General features: G+C 44.0%; 1 protein-coding gene across 3 annotated transcripts in view; it reads right to left on the bottom strand.

Moving 5' to 3' along the window:
* KCNQ2 (potassium voltage-gated channel subfamily Q member 2) overlaps window positions 1-23,709 on the bottom strand; it is a gene marked incomplete at both ends in the record, with an annotated part of 120,649 nt that overhangs the window by 51,965 nt on the left and 44,975 nt on the right. For all 3 annotated transcript variants that reach the window (XM_081323740.1, XM_081323741.1, XM_081323739.1), the window contains 6 exons: window positions 6,729-6,823; window positions 7,851-7,946; window positions 14,490-14,600; window positions 16,825-16,950; window positions 20,960-21,135; window positions 22,257-22,383. In XM_081323740.1, the coding sequence (XP_081179866.1) occupies window positions 6,729-6,823; window positions 7,851-7,946; window positions 14,490-14,600; window positions 16,825-16,950; window positions 20,960-21,135; window positions 22,257-22,383 (731 nt within the window). The remainder of the gene's footprint in view (window positions 1-6,728; window positions 6,824-7,850; window positions 7,947-14,489; window positions 14,601-16,824; window positions 16,951-20,959; window positions 21,136-22,256; window positions 22,384-23,709) is intronic.

Raw genomic sequence — 23,709 nt, 5'->3', positions numbered from 1 at the left:
TGGCAAGCCTCCAAACCAAGGAAGACACACACACACACCTTCAGCCGTCTCTGGCTGCAAGTAGTTCCACGTACAGTCTGATTAGAAGAGGAATTTACTCAAGGCCACGGAGATAGCAAGGAATGACACATACACCAGAAACCTAAGGCGTCTGTGTGAATACAAGCTTGCCTGAGCAGTTTCAGAAGAGAAGCCAAAATACAGTCCGAGGTCTTTGAACATCCAAGCAACGTTGTCAGTCAGTCAAATGGTCGGAGTTTCTAGGTTTCCGAGCAGAAATCACAGATCAAGAGAACAGCAACAAGACACAGAACTCCCAAGGAATCAGCGTTTGTTCCCGACAAATGCCTCTCCCCACAGCATCTCCTTAAGTTTCAATCCCCAGGTATACCTTGTGGAGAGGGGCGGGGCACTCTCCACCTGAGTAGTCAGGCCTGCATGTGTTGTTCCCTCCTTCTCTCCACTCTCCGTGCTCTAGGATCAGGTGGGGGTGGACCTTGCTCATCACCTGAACTCTGTCTCCCCTGTTCATCCTGTCCCAATCCTGAAGGGCCCTGGCCTGCCTCGGCCTGCTCTTCCCCACATTCCTCTGAAGCCACAGACACCTCTCTCTCACCCTCCATAGCGCCCCGTTCCTGCTCATTTTCCTGTGCAGATTCAGGCTCCAATGGAGGCATCACAGAATCCTGCAAAAACCTCCATCAAAGGCACAGCAATGCCAACTCTATTCTGTGCGCACATTCATAATACAATAGTCCTCGACTTATGGCAATTCATTCAGTGACTGCTCGGAGTTACAACGGCACTGGAAGAAGTGACTTATGACCACACTTACGACCATTGCATCCTCCCCGTGGTCATGGGATCAAAATTCAGACGCTTGTGGCGACTGACTCATATTTATGACGGTTGCAGTGTCCCGGGGTCACGCGATCCCCTTTTGCGACCTTTTCACATTAATGGGGAAGCCAGGTTCACTTAACAACCAGGTTGCTAAATTAACAACTGCAGTGATCCACTTAACAACTGCACTGAGAAAGGTCGTAAAAATGGGACAAAACGCACTTGATAATGTCTTGCTTCGCAACAGAAATTTTGGGCTCAGCTGTGGTCGTAAGTTGAGGACTACCTGTGTTTTCATGCTGCTCACTCTTACACCCTCTGAAACAAACGTCTAAAGCAGTGATGGCGAACCTTTTAGACACCGAATGCCCAAACTGCAACCCAAAACCCACTTATGTATCTTCGGGTGCCGGGTGGGCGTGGCCCATTGGGTGGGCATGGCCCATTGAGTGGGCGTGGTCCATTGGGTGGGCGTGGCTGCAGTGGTAACGGCAGACTGGGTGGGAGTAAAAAGTTCAATCAATCAGTTCCAACTTTGCGAGATCTTTTTTTTTCCCATGAGAAGTTGAAACTGATTGATTGATTGAACCTTTTTTTTTTTCACACAGCAGCGCAGGCCTAAAACGAGAAAGTTTTATAAAAGCCAGCTGAAGGCCTAGGACTGGGGTGACGGTGCGCATGCCCACAGAGAGGGCTCTGCATGCCACCTGTGGCATGTGTGCCATAGGTTCACCACCACAGGTCTAAAGCCTTTTTTTTTTAATGAGAATGGACAGAGAAAACCAGAAGACATTATATCTGCCTGGCCTTATAAAACCCCACCAAGACCTTGTTTGTTCGTTTAATTTTCTTAAAGGCACCTCAGGCTATTTTCAGATTGAAGCAGTCAAGCTTACAGATTGCTATTCCAAGAATGGCTCTACATTAAGGAAACCACTGATCTGGAAACCAGACCGATCCTATTTACTCAGCATCCCTGAAAATATCCCAAATTTTCTAAGCTCGAGATTCCATACTGAGTCATTTGCCGACAAATTACACAGCCTGTTTCTCAACAAGGAGGATTTTGGAAAATCTCCAGATGGGTCTATTGTTGGGAGTTTCCCATAATTTGTCTCTGCATTCCCTGGATGACCATCTCTTATTATCAAAAAAAAACACGCAATGGCTGTGTTATAATTTAGGAAACCAGCACATTCCAATAGCCGTTTCCTCAGCCCCTCTCCAATGGTATTCTTATTAGCCAAAAATATCCAGATTCATTTCACCAGCTAATTGCTATTTGCTCTATTTTTTAAAAAAAAGAAAATTCTTTTGCTCGCTCATTTCAATTGCAATTCTGAGTTTTAAGTCCTATCTGATAAAGCCCTCGTGAAAAAAAAAATCAAGGTTATTGTTCAAGGTATAAAACTGCATTATTTGCATGCATGTAAATTATTGTTTAAGGTTTTTATAAGAATGTGTGGCGTTTAGCTTTACAATAAAAGTTCCTACGTAGCCTAATCTACAACTCAAAACACAGAAAACAACAAACAGCTAAAACACAAAATAAAGGCAATGTGTGTATACTGCCGCAGCCCCAATTTGGAAGATGAAAAATAAAGCTGATTGAACAGAGGAAGGAGGTAAGCTTAGTCCTCGACTTAGGACCACAATTGAGCCCAAAATTTCTCTTGCTAAGTGAGACAGTTGTTGAGTTTTGCCCCAGTTTATGACTTTCCTTGCCCTAGTTGAGAAGTGAGTCGCTGCAGTTGTTAAGTTGGTAACAAGGTTGTTAAGTGAATCTGACTTCCCCACTGACTTTGCCTGTCGGAAGGTCGTAACAGGGGATCACGTGACCCCTGTACACTGCAACCGTCATAAGTACATGACAGTTGCCAAGAGTCTGAATTTTGATCACGTGACCATGGGGGATACTGCAAGAGTCTTAAGTGTGAAAAATGGTCATAAGTCACTGTTTTCAGTGCTCTTGTAACTCCGAATGGTCACTATATGAGTGGTTGTAAGTGGAGGATGACCTGCATTTAGCACCTTGTGGCTTTTCCAAAAGGTCCTGAAGTCATGGTTTTGTCAGTGAGCTTGAGGACCACGAATGGAGAATGGAGCAGATCAAGTGGTTGATTTGCTTGGTTTGCTGCTGCCATGGGGGGTGGGGGTGGGGGGGCTTGAGGAAGGAGTTAAGGGTGGTGCCTTATGGTTTTCATGCTCCAGATTTTTATTGTTGTAAGCCACACAGAATCAGCTGTGTGTGACTGGGACAGCAGCCATAAACCCTAAATGCACGCACATCTGACTGTAAAGCTCTGGTGTACGCCTCCACCACCTAGACCAGTTTCTTCAATCTGATGTCCTCCTTGTTAGCTGTTGTAACTCAAAACCAAAATAACAGAGTTGGAAGGGACCTTGGAGGTCCTGTAGTCCAACCCCCTGCTCAAGGACGAAACCCTATACCTGTCAAGAATGAAACTTTGGCAGCTACGTGCCTCTGTGTTTCAACTTGCCTTTAGATTACGGGGTGTGGGAGGTGTTACTTTCAAGTGCATAGATGGAGAAACGAAAATCCCAATGTATACATGGTTGTACTTTGACAATAAAGGTTCATTCAGGTCAGCTGAAGACCAAGTGAGCTTGAAGCCTTGTCAAGGACTAGAACTTACCTTCTCTTCATGATTGGCCCAAACTCACCAGTGGCTTTCATGACTAAGGCAGGACTAGAACTTACTGTCAACTTCTGAAACGAACCTGGGTGAAGCCATCTTTGTCGTTTCAGACAGGAAGGCGGTGCAGAGAGTGGTGAGGATGGCCAAAAAGATCATTGGCAGTTCCCTCCCTTCCATCCAGGACGTGGCACATAAGCGTTGCTTGAGCAGGGTCCGTAAGATTATCTGGGACACTACTCATCTTCTTCACGACCTGTTTTCCTTGTTCCCTTCTGGGAGGAGGGGGCTTCGTGGTATCCGTAGCAGAACATCCAGATTCAGCCATAGTTTCATTCCATACAGCATTAACCTTGTGAACTCTCAGGCTTTCTCCTTCCGTTATATATTATATATCTGTTATATATTCAAGTATTTAATATTTTATTGTTATGTATATGTAGGGGGGGACGCGGTGGCTCAGTGGGTTAGGACGCTGAGCTTGTCGATCAGAAGGTCGGCAGTCTGGCGGGTTGAATCCCGAGTGCCGCGTAACAGAGTGAGCGCCTGTTACTCGTCCCAGCTTCTGCCAACCTAGCAGTTCGAAAGCACATAAAAATGCAAGTAGAAAAATAGGGACCACTACGGTGGGAGGGTAACAGCGTTCCGTGCGCCTTTGGCATCTAGTCATGCCGGCCACATGACCATGGAGACGTCCTTGGACAAGCGGCTCTTCGGCTTTGAAACGGAGATGAGCACCGGCCCCTAGAGTCGGAAACGACTAGCACACATGTGCGGGGGAACATTTACCTTTTTATATGTAGGGGTGTGGGTCTATACATAGGTTGTATATAGTATGTTTTAGATGTGTGTCATGTATGTGTTTCACTTTGAGAGGGGGTAACTAAATTTCATTTTTGATGTGTGTTGTTGTGCCCACAGTATAAAATGACAATAAAGATTATCTAAGTTGCCACAGGTTTTTGCGGGGGAGGGAGAAGGAAAACAACAGCATTACTAGACTAAACACGGAGCGGTCCCGTGGGAACCAAGGTCATTCCCACAGGAGCTGGAAAGTGGAGAGAAGAAGTTTCACGGAGCCCGTCAATTGCTTTTATTGGGTAGCGTGTTCAATAGCATAGCAGAGCGGAGGGAACTATTACATTTAGTTACACTGAATCCCTAAGGAGAATTTTAGAGTTGGCTTCACTTTTGACCCTGCCGATATTATGTATCCAATAAACATGTTCTTTGAGGAAACTTCAAGCCTCGGTGTTCTGATTTATTTGGTTTCATTAGTTGGAACCTTGACACTTACCATATCCTGGTGATTGGTCCAAAGTCGCCCAGCCAGCTTTACTGCCTAAGGTGAAACTAGAAATTACCATTCCTTGAGAATTGGTCCAAAGTCACCCAGTTGGCTTTCATGCCTACAGATGGACTAGAACTCACCGTCACCTGGTTTCTAAACCACTACCTTAACCACTACATCACACTTGCTCTCTAATAAATGTTGTGATATTGTTCATTTTGTTTCATTGTCACTTCTTGGGGATTTTTCTCCCCCCCCCCCCAATTTCTAATTTTTTTTCTAATTTCTAATTTTCTGATGGTTTTCCAATCTTCCAATCTCCCATCCAATATTAATCAGGCCTGAAATTGCTTAGCTTCTACATCCAAAGAGTCAGATTCTGCTCCTTGCTCATTCAACAAAAGAAAGAATTTACAAGTATCCATTATCACCAATCAACTACAACCATTTCTATAGTCAGCTAAAGTTCTCTTAGTGCAGTTGAGTCGATAAATCTATGACTACTTTCCCCAATCTTGTTCTCTCCCAATCAGGGGGTTCTTTCTTCCCCAAATTCCCAATCAGCACAGTCCAGGGAATTCTGGGAACTGCAGTTCCTATATACCTGGAAGACACATGCTAGAGAGGTCTGCTTTATGCTGTGACCATCATTCTGCCTGAAGATTATTTTCACAAAGAATTGGAAACCGTGTTCTCTGTGTGTTCTGCTTCCCACTAAATTTCTTGTCAGAAACTGAAATTATTTAGTTACTCTAAGCCACTGTTTCTCAACCTTAGCAACTTTTAAGATGTATGGGCTTCAAGTCTCCCTGCCAGCTCACGTTGGCTCTGGAATTCTGGGAGTTGAAGTCCATACATCTTAAAGTTGCTGAGGTGAAGAAATGTAACTCTAGGCCAGGGGTCTTCAAACTTGGCCCTTTTATGACTTGTGGAGTTCAACTCCCAGAATTCCTCAGCCTGCGTGCCTGGCTGAGGAATTCTGGGAGTTGAAGTCCACAAGTCATAAAAGGGCCAAGCTTGAAGACCCCTGCTCTAGGCTGATCAGGGAAGGAATCAGAAAGGATGTTCTACAATTCATTTTCCACATCACGGACAAAAACAGTACAGGTCAAAATGCTAAATGTTACAGGAAGAGAAAAGTCATGGGAAAGAACTGGAAAATGGGGTTATTTATTTATTTTTTACCTACTTTTCAAGGCCAGCCTTTCAGATCGTCTTCAGGTTTCTGACATGGCAATTGTCAGAAAATAAAACCCACCGAGAACAGGTGTAGAAAAATAAAGACGGTGGCCAACGCAAGACGGAGAAACATAAATGTGCAAGAAAAGAAAAACAAATTAATATAAACCAATAGAAGCAATGGAGAAATAAATCTAAACCCAGCATTTGAAAACAAAAAAGTGACTTCCGAAAACAGAACTTCCCAGTGAGTTTTTAAAACACACACAGACACACACACACAATGAGAACAGAACAGTTTGTCTTGAATGTAACAAAAAAAAATAAGCAAAATGGACAGAAGTATAGGTAGTCCTCGATTTACGGCCACAATTGAGCCCAACATTTCTGTTGCTGAGCAAAACAGTTAAGTGAGTTTTGCCCCATTTTACAACCTTTCTTGCCACCGTTATTAAGCGGATCACGGCAGCTGTTAAATAAAGAAGACAACAGAAATAAATCTGGCTTCCCCGCAGACTTTGCTTGTCAGAGGGTCGCAGATGGTCCCAGGGTCATACAACCGTCATAAATATGAGTCAGTTATAAGCGTCTGAATTTTCACCACGTGACCATGGGGATGCTACAACGGTCACAAGTGTGAAAAACAGTCATTAATCACTTTTTTTTACTGCCGTTGTAACTTAGAATGGTCACTAAACAAATGGTTGTAAGTCAAGGACTACTTGTGGAGAAATCATGGACCCAGAGGAAACGCTTACCTGTACATGGGAACGGTGACAGTTCGTTCATAGTAATTCCAGGTAGAGTGCAAATCGGTTCGGGTGAGGTTGGTGGCGTAGAACCTCCAGGCAGCCTGAGATAAAATAGGAAGGAGAGGCAGATGTGATTTCAAAAAAAATAAAACAAGCAAATAATGAAGTTAACTTGCTGGTGGCGCAGTGGTTAGAATGCAGCATTGCAGGCTGACTCTGCCCACTGCCAGCAGTTCAATCCTGGCCGGCTCAAGGTTGACTGAGCCTTCCATCCTTCTGTGGTCGGTAAAATGAAGACCCAGATTGTTGGGGGCTGACTCTGTGAATTGCTTAGAGAGTGGGCTGTAAAGCCCTGTGAAGCGGCATCTAAGTCTAAGGGCTGTCCACTTTGCAGGGGAGAAACCACATTGTCCTAATCTTTAACTTACAGGTAGTCCTCATCTTACAACCACAACCGTGATGAGAATTTCTGTTGTTAAGCAAAGTGGTTATTAAGCGAACCGTGCCCCATTTTAACAACCTTTTTTGCCACAGTTGTTAAGCAAATCACTGCAGTTCAGGTCCACAAGTCTTAAAAGTTGGCTGGCTGAGGAATTCTGGGAGTTGAAGTCCACAAGGCTTAAAGTTGCCAAGATTGGAGACCATGCTCTAGAACAGACATGTCAAACATAAGGCCCGGGGGCCGGATCTGGCCCACGAAGTGGTTTCATGCAGCCCGCAAAGCCATCCTGGCAACAGTGAGGGAATGGCCCCCGCTGCCTTGGCCCTGGCCCAGAGACCCTCCTTCTGCCAGAGACCCTCAGATCTGTCCCACTCCTGCCCAGGCCCCCATAGGCACCCTTGATGCGAATGATGTAGAGCTGGCCACGCCCACCCAGTAGGCCATACGCACTCTAGCCACGCCTACCCAGTAGGCCACGCCCACCCTGGCCATACCCACCCGGCCCCTTGAGGGCAACCGCAGTGATGATGCGGCCCTCAATGAAATTGAGTTTGACACCCCTGCTCTAGAAGGTTTTGCAGCGTGAATCGATTCTCTTTCAGCACCTTCTTGATCCATTTCTCTCTCCTCAGAGATCCGACTTTCCCTGAGCCCCACCCTCCCACCCACCCCTTCTCTCTGCTTACCTGAATAAGGCCAGCTGCAGGATTCCTCCTTTTTTCAAAGTGCTTCTGACGATGCTGCTCTTGAACCTTCAGCGCAAAGCCGGAACCTAAAATTCCCTGAAAATTAAATTAAATTAAATTAACCAAATAACAGAGTTGGAAGGGACCTTGGAGGCCTTCTAGCCCAGTACCCCGCTCAAGAACCTACACATTTCAAACAAGGGGGTTGTCCAATCTCTTCTTAAAAACCTCCAGTGAGGTTTTAAACCCACAACCCACAACTTCTGGAGGCAAGCTGTTCCACTGGTTAATTGTTCTAACTGTCAGGAAATTTCTCCTCAGTTCAAGGTTTGATTCTCTCCTTGATGAGTTTCCACCCGTTGTTTCTTGTCCTGCCTTCGGGCGCTCTTCTTCATGGTAGCCACTTAGATAGTGGGACACTGCTATCATGTCACCCCAATCCTTTTTTTCCTTAAAGTAGACATCCCCAATTCCTGCAACCGTCCTTCATATGTTTTAGCCTCCAGTCCCCTAATCATTTTCTTTGCTCTTCTCTGCAATCTTTCTAGAGTCTCAATAATGTTTCTATATTTTTTTTTTATTGAAAAGTTTTAAAAATAGAGTTTTCCTTTAAAAAACCCCCTTCCCCCTCCCTACCTCCCCTCCCTACCTCCCCCCTTCCCCCCCCTCCCCCCCTCCCTCCTTCCTTGTAAGTAGTCTCATCATGTTTGAAACCAGCATGTATATTTTCTATTGCGTGTTTTGGGATTGCCCACAATGGTATCTTGCTGCTTAACTTATGTCTATACTTCTTCCAAACTCTCAGCAATGCCTGTCTTAAAATATGCATCCTAAACACAGTATCTACCTTCTTATCATACAGCAAATATGCATGCCAGCCAAACAACAGATCATGGCCCTCAAGATTTAATAACCTCGATTGTGTCAAATTAATCCAATCACTTATTCCTACTAGTGCAGCAGCTTCATAATATAATTTAAAATTAGGCATTTTAAGGCCACCTCTCTCACGAGTATCCTGCATAATCTTAAGTTTAACTCGTGGCTTTTTCCCTGCCCACACAAATTTATTGATACCACGCTGCCATTCCTCCAAGTTAGAGTCTTTCTTAAGAATCGGTATCATTTGAAATAAGAATAAAAATTTGGGCAGGACATTCATTTTCACTGCTGCAATCCGTCCCAACAAAGACAATTGCAATTTTTCCCAACTCTCCAGTTCTTTTTGAATTTTCCCCCATAACTTTTCATAATTATTTTTATATAGCTTTGTATTAGAGGGCGACAAAATCACCCCCAAATATTTAACCCTTTTAACAATCTCAAATCCAGTTAATCCTTCTAAGAGAGCCTTCTGCGAAACTGTCATATTTCTAGCCAAAATTTTAGTTTTCTGTATATTTACTTTAAATCCAGAAACCTTCCCATATTGTGTTATTATCTCCATCAGGTCCACAACAGAGTTCTCTGGCTGGGTCACTGTAACAACCAGATCATCTGCAAATGCTCTCAATCTGTAATCCTGATCTCCAACTTGTATCCCCTTAATTTTTTCCGAATTCCGAATCTTAACCAATAGTATCTCTAATGTTAATATAAATAACAAGGGCGATAGCGGACAGCCTTGCCTTGTGCCCTTCTCAATATTACATACTGTTGTCAAACTATTGTTAACTATAATTCGGGCAGTTTGTTTTTGGTATAATGCCCTAATCGGTTGTAAAATTTTTTCCCCAAAATCCATTTTGTCTAAAACTTTCAACAAAAATTGCCAGTTCAATTGATCAAAAGCCTTTTCAGCATCTAAAAAGATTAGCGCAGCAGAGATCTGGTTGTGCCTTTCCAAAAACTCTAACACATCAACTATATGTCTCACATTGGTTTTCATTTGTCTTCCACTAATAAACCCCGTTTGGTCCCCATGAATCACCTGTTGCAGAACCCTCATCAGTCTATTAGCCAAAACCTTAGCAAATATCTTATAATCTGTATTTAAAAGCGATATCGGTCTGTAATTTTTAACTAAAGTAGCATCCTGGTCTTCCTTCGGAATCAAAGAGATAAAAGCTGTTCTCCAAGACGGGGGCACCTTTCCCCCCCTCTGGATTGTCTGGAACAGTTCCTTTAACGGTTTTATCATCTCTAATTGTAAGTTTTTATAATAGGCCGCAGTCAAGCCATCAGTGCCTGGTGCTTTATCCACCTTCAGTTCCTTAATAGCTGTAAAAATTTCTTCTTCTGTAATCAGTTGGTTAATCCCCTCTTTTTGTACTTGCGTAAGAACCGGGATGCTAGCCTTCTCCAAATACGTATCAATATCTTTTGCATTAATGTCCTCTTTAGTATATAATTTCGAATAAAAATCCACAAAGGCATCCTTAATAAGATTCTGTTGATACACAACCCTTCCTTTATGCTCAATCTTATCTATATTAGATGCCCTTTGTTTTTTCCTCAGTCTATAAGCCAACCATCTGCCTGGCTTATTAGCATTGCAAAAAGTATTATGCCTAGCAAACCGCAGATTGGTCGCCACTTGATCAGCCATTAATTTATCAAATTGTCCTCGTAACAGTCTAATAGCCTCCTTGATCTTCACCTCCTCTGGGTTCAAAATCAAAGCCTTTTCTTTTTCCTTTATTTCATTCTCCAGTTCTTTCCTTCTAGTTTCCACTGCACGTCTATGTCTATTATTCATATATATCAACACCCCTCTCATATAGGCCTTGCTAGCATCCCAAACCATATCCATAGAGGTACCCTTATTCATATTCATCTCAAAAAAATCCTTCATCCGCTGTTTGCATTCTTCCACATTTCTCTGATTTCTAAACAAATTCTCATTTACGCGCCATGAGCGTCTATCTCCTCTTTCCTTATCAATCTCCAACCACACTGGACTGTGATCAGAGATAATTCTTGCGCAGATTTTCACCTTTTTAGTTCTCAAAAGAAGATCATTAGTCAACAAAATAAAATCAATCCTCGAAAAAGATTGGTGTCTATCAGAATAAAATGTATAATCCTTCTCCCGCAAATGTCTCTCACGCCAAATATCTCGCAATTCCAGGTCATCCTTCATTTCAAAAAAAGATTTAGGCAGTCTAGCGTGACTTGGAATGCGTTTAAAGGCTCCAGCCTTATCCAACTGTACATCCATAACTCCATTCCAGTCCCCCATAAAAATAAAGGATTTATAATCCAACTGGGTAAGCTTTGTATGAAGTAAACTAAAAAAGTCAGCTTGTTGTTGATTTGGAGCATATAATCCAACTAAAAGCGTCTTTTTACCTTCAAACAACAGCTCGATCATAACATATCTTCCATGCTTATCTGCTTCAATTAGGTCCGCTGTTAAGGCACTTTTAACATAAACAACCACTCCATTTTTCTTATTCTCTGCAGAAGCAACAAATTGCGTACCCAGCCTCGAGTTCAATAAATACTTTTGATCCAAAACTCTAATATGCGTTTCTTGCAGGCATATAACATCTATCTTAAATTGTTTTAAATATTGAAAAACTTTCTTCCTCTTCTGCGGTGAGTTTAGTCCATTAACATTCCAGGTTAAAAATTTAGTTGCCATGTATATCCTCGAGAAGCTCTTGGACCACAGCTTTGATAGGACTGGTTACTTTAGGCCGTGCTCCTCCCACAGCTTGGCTATGAATGCGATGTGAAGAATCTGAAGACTTTTGCTGATCTTGTTCTTTTATTTTCTTTGCTCGTTTTAAAGCAGCACGCGTCACTCTTTGCTCTCTAGGATCATCCAAAGAGATTGTAGCTTGATCTCCTCCAGCACCATTTTCCTCTGTTTCCTCCTCTTGTTGTTCTTCTTCTCCAGATCCCTTTCCAGCTTCCAAGAGCGTTAATGAGGTTGCTTTTAAGACATTATTGTAGAAATCACGTGCTTGTTTCACAGTAGTCAGCCTATACCTTTTACCTTCATACATCACCATCAGCCCCTCTGGAATCTCCCATCTGAACCTTATATCTCTTTGCTTGAGCTCTTGCACAAGAAATGTATAGTCCTTTCTTCCCCTTAAAATCCTTGGAGGAATTTCTTTTAAAACCAAGACTTCTTGTTCAGCAATCACAACCTTAACATCATAGGCAGCTTGTATAACTTGATCTCTAATTTCTCTTTTTGCAAAATAAACCACCACATCTCTAGGCAACTTTCTCTGTCTGGCAATCCATGAATTCACCCGAAACACTTTATCCATAACTGCTCTTATTTCAGATGCTGGCTGGTTCAATATATTGATATATTATATCAGATGCTGGCTGGTTTCTATATTTTTTTATATTAAGTACAGTATTATTTCCCAGTAGGTTTGTCAATTATTTCTTTCCCTTCTACTCCTTCCTTCTGAAGATCCCAGGCTGTATTCCTTGGGGAATTATACACATGCAAAGAAAAGATCTCTTATCAGGGGTAGGCAACCTTGGCTCTTTTATGACTCATGGACTTCAACTCCCAGAATTCCTGAGCCAACATGGCTCAGCTTGGAAACTCTCTCTTTCCCCTCAGCATGGCTGGCTCAGGAATTCTGGGAGTTGGTCCACGAGTCATAAAAGAGCCAAGGTCGCCTACCCCTGTCCTAGATATTTAGGGACAATGAATCTTAGTTCATCACATTCGATCCAACTAAAGCCCACAATAACAAAATACAAGAAAGCAAGTCTTCCCTGAAGGCCACAAATCAAGATTACGCAATACTTGGATGTGTGATTGAAACATCACAGGTTGTCCTTGACTAATGACCACAATTTTGATCACAACATACAACCACATCTGAGCCGCCCAAAGTCCATCTTGTATGGGAGATGGGAGGCACAAAAAAGTATTATTTTTATTGTTGTTGTTGCTATAGTTATTGTTGTTGTTGTTGTTTTTGTTATGCCAAGCAAGGTGGATTTTAAGCCAGTGGTCCCTGATTTTACATCTTTTCTTATCACAGTCTTTAAGTGAATCACTGAAGGTTTCAAGCTGATTAGGTGGTTGCTAAGCAAATCCAGATGTACCAGATCATCTTATTTGTCTCTTGAGAAACCTATATGCGGGCCAAGAAGCAACAGTGAGAACTGGACACGGAACCACTGATTGGTTCAAAATTGGGAAAGGAGTCCGGCAAGGCTGTATATTGTCGCCTTGCCTATTTAACTTATATGCAGAGCACATCATGAGAAAGGCAGGGCTAGATAAATCAAAAGTTGGAATTAAGATTGCCGGAAGAAATATCAACAACCTAAGATATGCAGATGACACCACTCTAATGGCAGAAAGTGAAGAAGAACTAAAGAGCCTCTTGTTGCGGGTGAAGAAGGAGAGTGCAAAAGTTGGGTTGAAACTAAACATTAAGAAAACCAAGATCATGGCATCCGGCCCTCTCAATTCCTGGCAAATAGATGGGGAAGAAATGGAGGTAGTGACAGATTTTATTTTCCTGGGCTCCAAGATCACTGCAGATGGGGACTGCAGCCAAGAAATTAAAAGACGCTTGCTCCTCGGGAGGAAAGCCATGGCCAATCTAGACAGCACACTAAAAAGCAGAGGCGTCACCCTGTCAACAAAAGTGCATATAGTCAAGGCTATGGTCTTCCCAGTTGCAATGTATGGCAGTGAAAGCTGGACCATAAAAAAGGCTGAGCGCCAAAGAATTGAAGCCTTTGAACTATGGTGCTGGAGAAGACTCCTGCGAGTCCCTTGGACTGCAAGGCGATCAAACCGGTCAGTCCTAGAGGAGATCAACCCCGACTGCTCTTTAGAAGGCCAGATCCTGAAGCTAAAACTCAAATCCTTTGGCCACCTAATGAGAAGGAAGGACTCACTGGAGAAAAGCCTAATGCTGGGAAAGATGGAGGGCAAGAGAAGTAGGGGACGACAGAGAATGAGGTGGCTGGATGGAGTCACTGCAGCAGTAGGCGTGAGCTTAAATGGACTCCAGAAGATGGTAGAGGACAGGAAGGCCTGGAGGAACGTTGTCCATAGGGTTGCGATGGGTCAGACACGACTTCGCAACTAACAACAACAAGCAAATCCAGTTTCCCCCGTTGAGCTGGCTCGTTGGAGGCTAGCTAGGAAAAAAATGAATGGAGATCACATGACCCCAGGACACTGCGGCTGTCAATTAAACACATGCCATTTGTCAAGCGCCCACATTTTGATCGAGTGACCGTGGAGGTGCTGCTCTAATTGAAAGTGCAAAAAAATAGTTTGCAAGTCGGTTTTTTTGGTGCTGCTGTAACCTCGAACAGTCACTAAACGAAGGTCACAAAATGATGGCGGGGTGCTGAGGCCATCGCCAATGTGGGATGGTTGACAAGTGCCTGGATCACAATCACAGATCCATGGGGAGGCCGAGTCGTTTGTTAAATGTGAGGATACTTTTTTCCAGCAGCGTTGTCACTTCAAATGGACACTAAACGAACGGTCGTAAGTCAAGGACTACCTGTAGACCCGTTCAACTTCATCACTGAGTAAAACAGTTCTTTCTTCCAACAAAAATGGCACGATCCAGGCTTGGAAACTATTCTTAGATCAGAGGCAATCCATGATGCTTTCCATCCAGAGTGAGTCACAACCCCGGATATGATTTGGCTTTATTTTCAAGGAAAGGAGAAGACTTTACTTACTGCTGGGAGAGCGAAAAATGAAACCCCAATCAAAGTGAAGGTTGCTGCCAGGAGACGCCCATTCCAGGTTTGCGGATACTTGTCCCCATAGCCAATGGTGGTCAGGGTAATCTGGACGAAAACAAAGATGGTTGCGTGAAATCTTCAAGGTCAATATTGGCGCAGGAGCACAATCAAAACGATCTGCTGTATTTAAGTCAACCTAGGCCAGGGATAGGCCACCTCGGCTCTTTTATGACTCGTGGACTTCAACTCCCAGAATTCCTGAGCCAGCCATGCTGAGGGGAAAGGGAGAGGTTTCCATGCTGAGCTATGCTGGCTCAGGAATTCTGGGAGTTGAAGTCCACGAGTCATAAAAGAGCCAAGGTTGCCTATCCCTGAGGTAATGCTTAACTAATAAACTGAAATGCCCTAGATCAGGGGTAGGCAACCTTGGCTCTTTTATGACTCGTGGACTTCAACTCCCAGAATTCCTGAGCCAGCCATGCTGAGGGGAAAGGGAGAGGTTTCCAAGCTGAGCCATGCTGGCTCAGGAATTCTGGGAGTTGAAGTCCATGAGTCATAAAAGAGCCAAGATGGCCTACCCCTGGCCTAGGCATTAAAAACAAGCTTTTGAGATTGTATAAAGGCGAGTGATAGATAAGATGCTGAAGCTGAGGTTCAAATACTTTGGCCACCTAATGAGAAGAGAGGACTCCTTAGAGGAGGGGTCCCCAACCCCCAGTCCCTGGACCAGTACTGGGCTGCATGTCAGCAACTGGTCTGCACAAACAAGTGAAGCCCCATCCACGGGATGGAGGCAGCAAACAAAACCACGCACCCTCCAGTCCGTGATAAAACCTCTCTCCATGGAACCGGTCCCTGGTGCCCAAAAGGTTGGGGACCTCTACCTTACAGAAGACCCCTATGTTGGGGAAGATAGAAGGTAAAAGGAGAAGGCGATGGCAGAGGAGGAGATGGTTAGATCAGAGGTCTCCAGCCGTTCTCGGTTGGTGACCCGGAGGGAAAGGCAGGGGGAAGCATTTTAGGCACATGCATGCACACAAACGGGGCCATGAGCACACGTGATGCAAACAGGGCAGTACTAGCGCCCTGGTGACACTCACTAGCACCACCCAATTTTTGCTGTGCAGGCACTAGCATTGCCCCGTTTTTGCCACATGGCACCCCGTTTTCACTGCACGGCACCCCGTTTTCCCCACATGGCACCCCATTTTTGCCCCGTTTTCTTTATACAGTGCCCCATTTTCCCCATGTGGTGCCCCATTTTTGCTGTGCAGCGCCCCATTTGCATAGCGGCGCCAACGCTAGCATGAGTGAGGGTGAGTGCACACACAGACACACATGCTCGTACTGGCCAGCCTGTTCCGCAGCCCGGTGGCCAGTAGGCCACAGCCCAGTAGTGGGCCGTGGCCCACAGGTTGGGGCCTCCTAGGTTAGATGGTGTCATTGATGCAATGAAGATGAGAGACAGTGGATGACAGGGGGGCAGGAATGTTGTGGTCCATGGGATCATGAAGAGTGGAACATGAGTTAACGACTAAACAGTTGTTATTAACACGATTGTTAAGTCCATCTGGCTTCCCCAATGACTTTGCTTGTCAGAAGGTGACCCTGGGACATTCTAAACCAGCGGGCCCCCAACCTTTTGAGCACCAGGGACCAGTTCCGTGGAGAGAGTTTGGGGATCCCTGCTCTAACCGTCATAAATATGAGCCAGTCGCCAGGCATCTGAATTTTGACCACGTGACCATGGGGATGCTGCAAAGGTCATAAGTGTGAAAAACATTGTAGCTTCGAATGGTCACTAAAGGAATGCTTGTAAGTTGAGGACTTCCAGTACTTCTGATGCTACTGTCAATGCTGCTAACATCAGATGTTCTGGCTTTGACAAGAGATGGAAATGTAGCCATTTTTTCTCTATCGCTTTTAGAGTTCGTTGATGCTGGGAGGGGGAATGTGGATGAGAGTCCAACTAGTCATAACAATAATAACTCAGCCGTGGGAACCCAAGGTTATTGTGCCCAGAGTTGATAAAGATTTGGCAGGCTGGAAAGCTGGGGAGAAAGCCCCCGCTTCAAGCTAATTGGGGAATGTGATTTATGACTGTTAATTGGAGGAGGGAATTGTGCTTTGCTACTTTGTGCCCAGAGGAGAGGAATTCAGATTTTGGCTTTAACTACGTAGTGCTGATACTTTGTTCCTCGAATAAAAGATTCTTTAAGGTAAACAATGCCTCGAAGTTCTTTTGAAGAGATTCATCTGTCGGAACCGTGACAGCTACGTTGATAGCCAGAAATTCGTGGCCTGAAACTGGCAAGCAAAAGATACTCACCAGGCCCCACCACAGAGCATCTGCATAGGTATCAAAATGGTCGTTTTCTCCTTTCTCAGCCAAGTACACCAGGAAGGAGGCTAAAATTAGGCACAGGAATCCGATATACCAAGCCGTGATCAACTCCTGCAAACAGCAAAAGAGAAAAATGAAGGGAGGAAAAAATATTGCTGGGATACTGGTGCCATGAGAAAAATGGGAGGGACACACATATGGCACAGGCAATTTGGTTTAGAGATGAAGTTACTGGTCTAGAAACCAGGAGATGGTGAGTTCTAATTCTGCCTTAGACATAAAAGCCAGCTGGTGACTTTAGGCCAATCACCAGGAGATGGTGAGTTCTAATTCTGCCCTAGGCATGAAAACCAGCTGGGTGACTGGAGCAATCACCAGGAAACTGTGAGTTCTAGTCGCGCCTTGGGCATAAAAGCCAGCTGGGTGACTTTAGGCCAATCACCAGAAGATTGTGAGTTCTAATCTCGCCTTAGGCATGAAAACCAGCTGGGTGACTTTGGACCAATCACCAGGAGATGGTGAGTTCTAGTCACGCCTTAGGCATGAAAGTCAGCTGGGTGACTTTAGGCCAATCACCAGGAGACTGAGAGTTCTAGTTTCAACTGAGGCATGAAAGCCAGCTGGGTGACTTTAGGCCAATCACCAGGAGATGGTGAGTTCTAATTCTGCCTTAGGCATGAAAACCAGCTGGGTGACTTTGGGCCGATCACCAGGAGACAGTGTTTTCTAGTGAGTTCTAGTTCTGCCTTCGGCATGAAAGCCAGCTGGGTGACTTTGGGCCAATCCGTCTTTCTCAGCCCAACCCATCCCCCCCACCCACCCCGTGTTGTTGTTGTGGAGAAAAATAGGAGGAGGAGGAGGAAGTATTGGGTATATTCACCCCCCTGAGTTCGTTATGAAGTCATAAAGGTGGGATTTTTAAAAAATGCATCTGATGTGAACTTGGAGCAGATTTCAGAGGCATCAGTTACAGATTCAAATGTGCAAGTAAAAGTTTCGGCCACTGCATCTGGAGGTCTACATCATAATTACTACCCTCGCCCAGCACAACCAGAGCGACACAAAGCACAGAACGAGGGGTAGATCCAGACACAGATAAATAACCTCAAAATAGGCTTAGCCCATAAACAGCTCTCCAGCAATAGCTGACAATCAAAGGATCTAAAGATAGACGCCACGATTAAAGAAGGGTTAATGGCAATTCAGGCAGCTGAGTGACCAAGGGATTATAGGCACCGGATGCCAGTTGCGATAATAAATAGGGAGAAAAAAGCTTAATTGAGGGGAAACTGATCTCTGGGCATGTGACGCTTCCATGCTTCAGTAAGCAGGAAGAACAAAGGCATCCATTGTGCATCCAGGTTTCTCCTCCAACTTCTGTTTGCCATGCTCAAAACAGCTTTTTTTTCATCCCAAATGTGCACAGTAACTCTTGAGAAGAGGGAAGGGAAGGGAAGGGAAGGGAAGGGAAGGGGAGGGGAGGGGAGGGGAGGGGAGGGGAGAGGAGAGGAGAGGAGAGGAGAGGAGAGGAGAGGAGAGGAGAGGAGAAGAGAAGAGAAGAGAAGAGAAGAGAAGAGAAGAGAAGAGAAGAGAAGAGAAGAGAAGAGAAGAGAAGAGAAGAGAAGAGAAGAGAAGAGAAGAGAAGAGAAGAGAAGAGAAGAGGAGGAGAGGAGAAGAGAAGAGAAGAGGAGTAGAGTAGAGTAGAGTAGAGTAGAGTAGAGTAGAGTAGAGTAGAGTAGAGTAGAGTAGAGTAGAGGAGAAGAGAAGAGAAGAGAAGAGAAGAGAAGAGAAGAGAAGAGAAGAGAAGAGAAGAGAAGAGAAGAGAAGAGAAGAGAAGAGAAGAGAAGAGAAGAGAAGAGAAGAGAAGAGAAGAGAAGAAGAGGAGAGGAGAAGAGAAGAGAAGAGGAGTAGAGTAGAGTAGAGTAGAGTAGAGTAGAGTAGAGGAGAGTAGAGGAGAGGAGAGGAGAGGAGAGGAGAAGAGAAGAGAAGAGAAGAGAAGAGAAGAGAAGAGAAGAGAAGAGAAGAGAAGAGAAGAGAAGAGAAGAGAAGAGAAGAGAAGAGAAGAGGAGTAGAGGAGAGGAGAGGAGAGGAGAGGAGAGGAGAGGAGAGGAGAGGAGAGGAGAAGAGAAGAGAAGAGAAGAGAAGAGAAGAGAAGAGAAGAGAAGAGAAGAGAAGAGAAGAGAAGAGAAGAGAAATATAAGCGCTTTGCTTTATAAGGAAATGTAATCATCGATGCATAATCTACATCTGTAGTGAGCTGTACTTAATACCAGGGCTTCAATTCTTTCAGTATGAGATTGCATAAATTTAACTTTTCAAGATTCAAAAACTAATTTTTTAGCAATAAAAAGGACATGGCAGATCCACTGCCTAGTCATTGCTTTACATGCATACATAGATACATAGTTCCAAAGAATAGGAAACATTCAACTTTTATTGAGTCTTGTCTCAAATTCAGCTATGTAATTACTCTTTCCCTGAATGTAATCTGTTTTATAGGCTTTCGTATTGGTTTTTTTAAAATATTGCTGTATTGTTTCTTCTCCTTTTATATTTGCTTTAACTGTTCAGAACCCATCCAATTTTATACATATACATATACTGTAGATATATTTATTTATTTATTATTATTTATTTAGATTTATATACCGCCCTTTCCCGAAGGACTCAGGGCGGTTTACAGGATATTTAAAAGAAAAATCAATAGAAAAGTTAAAAGCAATTAAAAAAGATTAAATCAGTCCCTGAGAGAAAAATAAAAAAAAAACCCAGTTAAAGTTAAAATTCTCAGCCTGGGCCAGAGAGCTCAAAGAGCCAGGTCTTCAGGTCCCGGCGGAATGAACGGAGGTCAGGGGCAGTCCTAAGCTCCGCGGGCAGCTGGTTCCAAAGGGCAGGTGCACCCACAGAGAAGGCCCTCCCCCTGGGTGTTACCCGCCGGCAATCTTTAACCGGCGGCACCCTGAAAAGACCCTCCCTGTGGGAGCGCACTGGACAAAGGGAACTTGATGCTGGCAGGAGGTGTTCCCTCAGATATCCTGGACCCAAGCCATTTAGGGTTTTATAGGTCATCACCAGCACCTTGAATCTCACCCGGAGGGCAACCGGAAGCCAATGCAACTCGCGGAGTAGAGGTGTTACATGGGAGTATCGGGAAACCCCCATCACAACTCACGCGGCCGCATTCTGCACCAGCTGAAGCCTCCGGGTGGTCCTCAAGGACAGCCCCATGTAGAGAGCGTTGCAGTAGTCTAAACGGGAGGTCACGAGCGCATGAGTGACTGTGCGTAGGGCATCTCGGTCCAGATAGGGCCGCAACTGGCGCACCAGGCGAACCTGGGCAAAAGCCCCCCTGGTCACGGCTCCTATATGATCTTCAAAACTGAGCCGTGAATCCAGCCGTGAATCCAGGAGGACACCCAAGTTGCGAGCCCTATCAACAGGCTCGGTATGTATATATAGATATAGATATAGATATAGATATAGATATAGATATAGATATAGATATAGATATAGATATAGATATAGATATACATATACATATACATATACATATACATATACATATACATATACATATACATATACACACACATACATAGAAAGAGAGAAAAAAGATAAAAGATAAAAATTTGGCATAATAAATAATAACTTTAGATCAGGCATCCCCAATCCCTGCTACCAGGTCTTGAGCCAATCGGAACAAAGCTGTAGAAGTGGCGGGCAACCACGCACACACGTGCTCCATTTTGCACAAGTGGTGAGCGCACATGTGGAACCAGCAGAAAGGTTGGGGAACTCTGCTTTAGAAAAATCATTACACAAATAACCCTCAACTTACGACCGCAATTAAGATTAGAATTTCCGTTGCAACCCAAGGCAGTCGTTAAGTGGAGCAAAGCTGAGTTTACAACCATTTTTTGCCACCGTTGTTAAGTGAATCACTGCTACTCTTAAATGAATCACAGGTAGTCCTCGACTTCCAATAGTTCATTTAGTGACCGTTCAGCTCCATTCCCAGAATCCTTTGTGCTGCCTAAGAATTCTGGGAATTGAAGTCCAACCTGTCTCCCAAAAACAGCAACCAATTTGGCTGCTCAGATTGACCTCAGCCCACTCAGACCTTGCTATGGGCGTACACCACTGATCCCAGAAGCTTCCAGGTGCCTCCTCTGCGGTCCATTCGAATCATGCGCAGGATCTGCAGGAAGCGCAAACTTCTGAGAGCCGAGGTGGCGAAAACGTTCCCCTGTGAGCCAGCCGCCAGCACAGCGATGGAGGCGATTAACACCATGATGTCTGTATAGAAGGAAGAGGACTATATCAAAGAATCTGCCAGACTCCAAAAACCAAGGACAAATGAGATTCTTCTGAGCAGTTTCCTTTATTGTTCCTCACCTATAGACAGAAATCTGGCCAACGTAAAGCAGACTATTGGCACCATAAAACATATTCTGGGAACTGTTAGGAAGGAGCTGTCTTTGCCCTCTTTCTCATACACAAACTATCTAAGCTGCATTGTTTCTTGCTCCTCTGGAATGCAGCCCCTCCTCCAGGGAATCTGGACTACATTTTAAGGAGGGAGGGAGGGAGGGAGGGAGGGAGGGACTCCAAAAATCAAGAAAGACCATGAGATTCTTCTAAGCAGTTTCCTTTATTGTTCCTCACCTATACACAGAAATTTGCCAGATTAAGCAGACTATTTGCACAATAAAACATATACTCTGGGAACTAGCAAGGAGGAGCCAACTTCATCCTCTTTCTCCTACACAAACTACCTAAGCTGCATTGTGTCTTGCTCCTATGTAACACAGCCCCTCCCTCCCGGGAATCTGAACTATAGTCCAGGGAGGGAGGGAGGGAGGGAGGGAGGGAGGGAGGGAGGAAGGAAGGAAGGAAGGAAGGAAGGAAGGAAGGAAGGAAGGAAGGAAGGAAGGAAGGAAGGAAGGAAGGAAGGAAGGAAGGAAGGAAGGAAGGAAGGTCAAGCTAGGCTCCAAAACCCACAAAAGATACAGTAGCAGGGAACAGCCATGTTCACCCTCTTTCTCATACACAAACTATCTAAGCTGCATTGTGTCTTGCTCCTATGTAACACAGCCCCTCCCTCCTGGGAATCCAGACTACTTTCCACCACAGAAACATTGCTGAGTCCAATGTTTCTCCATTTCCCCATCCCGGGATATACAGTACAAGAATCATTTAACCCCAACTTTTCTTGCGTTTTCACCTCCACCTGAGCTTTGTCCTGAAGATCAGCAGTTCCCCAAACTGGTGCACCCCAGTTTTGTTGAGACAACAGCTCCACACTGATTGCAAATTCTAGCAAAAGCAGTCCTGCCCTCTCTAGCGAGACTCTGATCCTCTCCTGAAGGGAGATTTGAGCTTAGCATCGACCAACTTAGCAATGAAACGGTTCTTACCGATCACACAAAAGGGCTTGCGGGCGAATTTTAATCTTCCTCTCCAGCCTCGGTACCGACAACAGCAGCCAGCGGCCCAGATTCTTACAAAGTACTCTACTCCAAAGACCACAATCGTGACAATTTCCTGCAGGAGAGACAGAGCTCGTTAGTATAGTAGCATAACAACATATGACAATCCTGACACAACAATGGTCTGTTCATTTTTTTGTTTTCCAAGAAACTCTGGTACATCTGAAACTGTTCACGGCAAGGGAGCTTTTTGGAATAATCCCAAAGTTTTTATAAAATCTACTTCAGATGTGTGTTTTTTAATTTGCAACCTACTTCAATCTTGTCCTTCTCAGCTTTATAAAATCCCAAAGAAAAATCTTTTCAGTGGATTGTTTATGTTGCCCACCCACACATAGATAGGTAGTCTTCAACTTATCACCAAATTAGGGCCAGGTTTTCCGTTGCTAAGCGATGTGGTTGTTAAGGGAAACGCACCTGATTTTACAACCATTCCTACCACAGCTATTAAGCGAATCACTGCAGTTGTTAAATGAATCATGCAGTCAAAACTCACCTAACAACTGCCTCATTTAGCAACAGAAATTTTGGGCTCCATTGTGGTCGTAAGTTGAGGACTACCTGTATACTTGATATAATACCCTGTATTGTAGGTATAATAATGCTACAGGGCACTGCATGCCAAAACAATTAGAGACAAAGATTTTTTTTCCCCTGTGCCATCATTCTGTGGAAAAACCTAATTCCCACAGTACTGTCTTATATCTAAGGATATTTACCCATGTAATATGGCTGTATTACTATTACCCTTCTCATCTTTTCTACCACCTTCTCTTACTGGTATCTTATGATTATGTTACTTTGTTGTGTGTATGTACACTGAGACCTTATGTACTGGAGACAAATTCCTTGTATGTCCAATTACACTTGGCCATTAAAATATTCTATTCTATTCTATTCTATTCTATTCTATTCTATTCTATTCTACTCTACTCTATTCTATATAGGATAGGATAGGATAGGATAGGATAGGATAGGATAGGATAGGATAGGATAGGATAGGATAGGATAGGATAGGATAGGATAGTCTATTCTTCCATTTCATTCCATTCCATTCCATTCCTCTCTTCTCTTCTCTTCTCTTCTCTTCTCTTCTCTTCTCTTCTCTTCTCTTCTCTTCTCTTCCATTCCATCCAATTCTTCTATTCCATTTTTTTCTATTCCATTCAATTCCATTCTTCCATTCCATTCCATTCCATTTCATTCATCTATTCCATTCCATTCCATTCCATTCCATATATTCTATTCCATTCCATTCCATTCCATTCCATTCCATATATTCTATTCTATTCTATTCTGTTCTATTCTATTCTATTCTATTCTATTCTATTCTATTCTATTCTATTCTATTCTATTCTATTCTATTCTATTCTATTCTGTT

The sequence above is a fragment of the Vipera berus genome, assembly GCF_964194415.1.
Source record: "Vipera berus genome assembly, chromosome: 3".
NCBI classification, from domain to species: Eukaryota; Metazoa; Chordata; class Lepidosauria; order Squamata; family Viperidae; genus Vipera; species Vipera berus.
Note: the sequence above shows the minus strand (reverse complement) of the source record. Positions and strands in the feature narration are given on the sequence as shown.